Here is a 4168-nt window from a genome sequence, read left to right as displayed (position 1 = left end):
AAGATCACAAAATATGTAAGTGTTGACATTTACTCCAATTGTACTCTCACTGTATACATTTATGTCTAGATTTTCTAAATACTGCTTTAATCCATGTTGGAATTAAATCAAAAGTCACTGATAATTAAAAAAACGTTTTGACGTTAAATGTGTGAAGAAGGTGAGGACTAAATTATTTCGATGTTCGATTTCTGCTTGCGCTAGTTATTTACTGAAATGTAATAACGAATATACATCAAGTCAAATTGGATGTAAAAGATGGGGTTCATGAGCGCAATGCATGTACAAAGCTATTATTGTTATCAATGGCTTTCAGTGCTAAACCGAATCGCTTCTCCGCAACACTCACTCACAAAACACACCGCATAACACATGTATATCATTCTTTATTAAACAAATGTTTCTACGTCACAATTACAAGGTTAAAGGTTTCTGCCACAATGTGAATAGATTTAAGTCACTAGTATAGGTCAGGCGCATGAAAATAGAAAGCAATGCATTGTCAATAACTAAACCCCGAATTCGAGCATAAACGCGCGATGAATAACAGTTTGCACAGAGTGCGCGGGTTTTCTCTTTCACTCGCAACCTGATCTCTTGATGCTTTGCGTGAGTTGAGACCCGAGAGACTCATGTGTAACCCCGCAGGTGTACACTTCGTGTGAGTTCCACTCGGTGGCGGACAGGGTCAGATAACTGCTCACACTGTACGTCTGGTCGGTGTCCCGTACGGTCCGAGTTGTCTGGACACCAGTGTCCGTGATCTGGCCGTCTACGCTCCACGAAATTTCCACTGACCCCGGAAAAAAGTTATTCACCAAACACACCAGGGTCGCCGCCTTTGCTGCAGAGATCTGATCGGACGCTGGCGGGAGAAGCGACACCGAAGGGCTGGACGACTCTCTGGCTGTAATGAAAAGGATTGTGTTTATTAATGAAAGATTCTGCAGTCGTATAATATACATTACACATAATAACAATGCAACTCCATGCTCAGTGATAGCACTCTCCGCCGCTGAGCCAATCGGTTGTGGGTTCAAGTCCCACGCCAAAGACTAGGCTGTCACTCCAGTGCAGTACAGAGTGAGAGATGCATTGGCCGAGATGCAGTCTTTTGGATGAGACATTAAACTGTTGTTAAGCAGCCGTCGCAGGTGGCTGTAAAAGACCCTGTGGCACCATTTCGAAGAGCAGGAGAGTTCTCCCTGGTATCCTGGCCAATATTTATCCCTCAACCAACATCAGTGAATCAGATTATCTGGTCATTATCACATTGCAATTTGTGGGGCCTTGCTGTGCCCAAATCGATTGCTACTTTTCCAAATTACAACAGTGACTACACTGCAAAAGTACTTCATTTGCTGTAAAGCATTTCCCTGGGGTCATGAAAGGCGCCATATACATGCAAGTTCCTTCTTTCTTTTTCTTCCTTAAGTCCCAGCAACGTAATATAGAACTAATCACATCCTTTGAATCGAATGGCCAGATCTTTATTGTCAATTTGACATCTTTCTACGGAACAAACCTAAAATCAATATTCCCAGTATCACACAAAAATCCTTTCTTTGCAAAGGGATTTACTATTTCCTTACATAAAGTACAGAGAGGAAATGTTCCCACACATGGATCAAATTAAGATTTTAACTGCTACACAACGATTCATTTCAGAAGAAGAAGAATCTTTAAATATTGACTAACATGACTCTATGATAACATATAGTTGTAAAATAACTCGAGGATGGTGTTCAAATACGGAGCAGTAAAATGTTTGCTACCTTGAAGAATATTACATTAACAATATGTAAAGCTGGAAAAAATATCCTTTACGCCGTTTCTGCAGGGTTTATTCCAATGGTCCCGCAAGAAATCAGGGAGAAAACTCTGGAAATTCCAACCCTTTGTGTTTATCATGCTAATATTTGCATACAGACCTGTGAATTTTGGTTGAAATCAAAATCATTTTGTGACACTGATACCAAATAATACGTGGAAGGCAGAAAATAGATGTTTCCAACAGTATTGTAGTTTATAGACTAACGATATGAAAGGGCGTCAATCCAACCTCCCATATCAGGGAGCACATGTACCTGTGCATAATTGCACTCAAATTATATATAAATTTGCAACCGTGAATTCCCAACATATTTTTATATATCGAAGTTCCAACTACTAAAAACAACGGAAAGTTGCCGACTTCAGATTAAAGTATCGAAGTGTTTTCTCTCTGAGCTCTATATGTAATGAAATCACAAAACTTCTCTTTATGAAAGAAATTCGTGACACATAGCGAGAAACAGTACCTGTTATCGAAAGTATATCTTGAGCTCGGTTTAATTTTGCGATATTAGACAAGCTCCTGATGATTATTGCCCTCCTCATACGAAATTACCATCTGTTAAAATGTCTCAGTCCACCAGAAATTAAGGGAGGCACCGATATGTTTTCTGTCTCTCTCGCTCTCTGTATCTGTCTACCCCTCTCTATTTCTCTGTCTTTCTCTCTGTCTCTAACTCTTTATCTCTCCGTCTATTTGACTCTCTGTTTTTGTATATTTGCTGTTCGTGCGACACTTTTAATTGTTTCTGACACCGATTTTTACAATCTATGAACCATTTCTATTGTTCGCTATCTCTGCTTGAAGGGTGAAACTAATCATAGAATTAACCCATCGTTTCCTTTAAGATTTGAAAATGTGATTGTTTTATGTCCCTAATAAACCAATCACTGTTTAAACCTTGGTTGTAACCTACAGCACCAATTGTTTCATCTGCCTCAAATTATTACATTAATAATCCAAATGAGAATGTATTTGACTATTTGTTACATAAAATTAAAAAAATACAATATCAATTGTACAGAAGGAATCTAGTAAAAGTGACTTACTCAGAACAGTCAGCTTGGTGCCTCCACCGAAGTAAAATACCACAGTGCTACAGACCCGTTCAAAAAGATCCTACGACAGGAAATCGCAGAGATAATTTATAACATGAAACCAAGCAAGTATCCTACGGGGCATAACTCGTTTATGTAGTTCTGAAAGGTGCTGAATGCCAAGCTTGCTCAGTAATCTCCGACCTAGTTGAATAGCAATGTAATGCCTCACACACAACATAGCTAAAATACCAGCAAGTCTGGCTAAACGTTTTATATCGACAACAGGACGCTAACTTTGGAAAATGGGTCGCTCCTTCAGCTGTCCCGAGAAGATATGGAACGGAGATTGGGCGATCATTCCTGTGCAGCGATTTGGCATCAGTCTTGTGCATCTTTTTTCTGTCAGCCCTCTGTAAGGTTTTTGTATCAGTCCTGTGCTGAGTTTCAGTATCAGTCCTGTGCAGGGTTTTAGTATCAGTCCTGTGCAGTGTTGCTCCATCGTGCGCCGGACTTCCACCAACCACAATAATAATCGGCGTCGTCCTCGGGTTGAACCCCGCTGATGGTTAAATATGCGGCGTTGGTTGACGATTGACTCCTTCCAGAGAATCGATCAGGAATCCCGGAACCCTTGGTTTCACTGTTAAGATCATGATAGAGTAGAAATCGAGGAGCATTCCCGGGTTTCTGCTGGTACCATCCTATGTCATCGTTTCCCAAACTACCCCCAGACGCGCTGCAACTTATTTTCACCGTTCCTTGCGGCGCGATGGATAACGAATGCGGTTGAGTTAATGTAATCTGCGCGTTGGAACCTATAAAAGGATGGAGCAATATTAGAGGCTGGGCTTCATATGATTAATATCGTCACTTAATATCTCTATACAGCAAAAGATTATTCACAATGAATCCAACGAAATGTTTGCTGAATACTTACAGACTGCGCAAATTATCAGCGTTGTGATGACCCGCACCCACTCAGACATCGTGAATTCGGTTAGTCTCAGAAACCTCGGCAGATTGCAGGCAGAAGATATTAATGTTTACCAGGCTCGCCTTGTCTTATCAATGTTATGAATGAGGGCGTATTACCACGTGTTCCTTAATTATGCAAATGACCATGACGTTACAAACCCCAATTGAGCATCTATGATCTGGCCTTCACGTCACAAGACTTCCAAACTGGAGGTGGCGACATTGGATAACAGAACCGAATTATAGTGTGATGTTGCACATCACGCACATCATTTATTAATAAGTATATTAACGTGTTGAAATTTATAATTGTGTAAAC

The 4168-nt window shown here is 40.4% G+C and overlaps 1 protein-coding gene across 1 annotated transcript; it reads right to left on the bottom strand.

The window, feature by feature from the left end:
• Positions 1-368: 368 nt before the first annotated feature.
• LOC147104571 (immunoglobulin lambda-1 light chain-like) lies at positions 369-3916 on the bottom strand. Its single transcript, XM_085961972.1, has 4 exons — positions 3812-3916; positions 3386-3689; positions 2884-2930; positions 369-907 (listed from the first exon to the last, which is right to left on the bottom strand). Exons 1-4 carry the CDS (start codon positions 3858-3860, stop codon positions 579-581), a joined length of 729 nt encoding a protein of 242 aa, XP_085818098.1. The 5' UTR covers positions 3861-3916; the 3' UTR covers positions 369-578.
• Between the last annotated feature and the right edge of the window lie 252 nt (positions 3917-4168).

Source organism: Somniosus microcephalus, chromosome 19, assembly GCF_052327205.1.
Source record: "Somniosus microcephalus isolate GS21.2 chromosome 19, FLI_Smic_1.0, whole genome shotgun sequence".
Classification (NCBI taxonomy): domain Eukaryota; kingdom Metazoa; phylum Chordata; class Chondrichthyes; order Squaliformes; family Somniosidae; genus Somniosus; species Somniosus microcephalus.
Note: the sequence above shows the minus strand (reverse complement) of the source record. Positions and strands in the feature narration are given on the sequence as shown.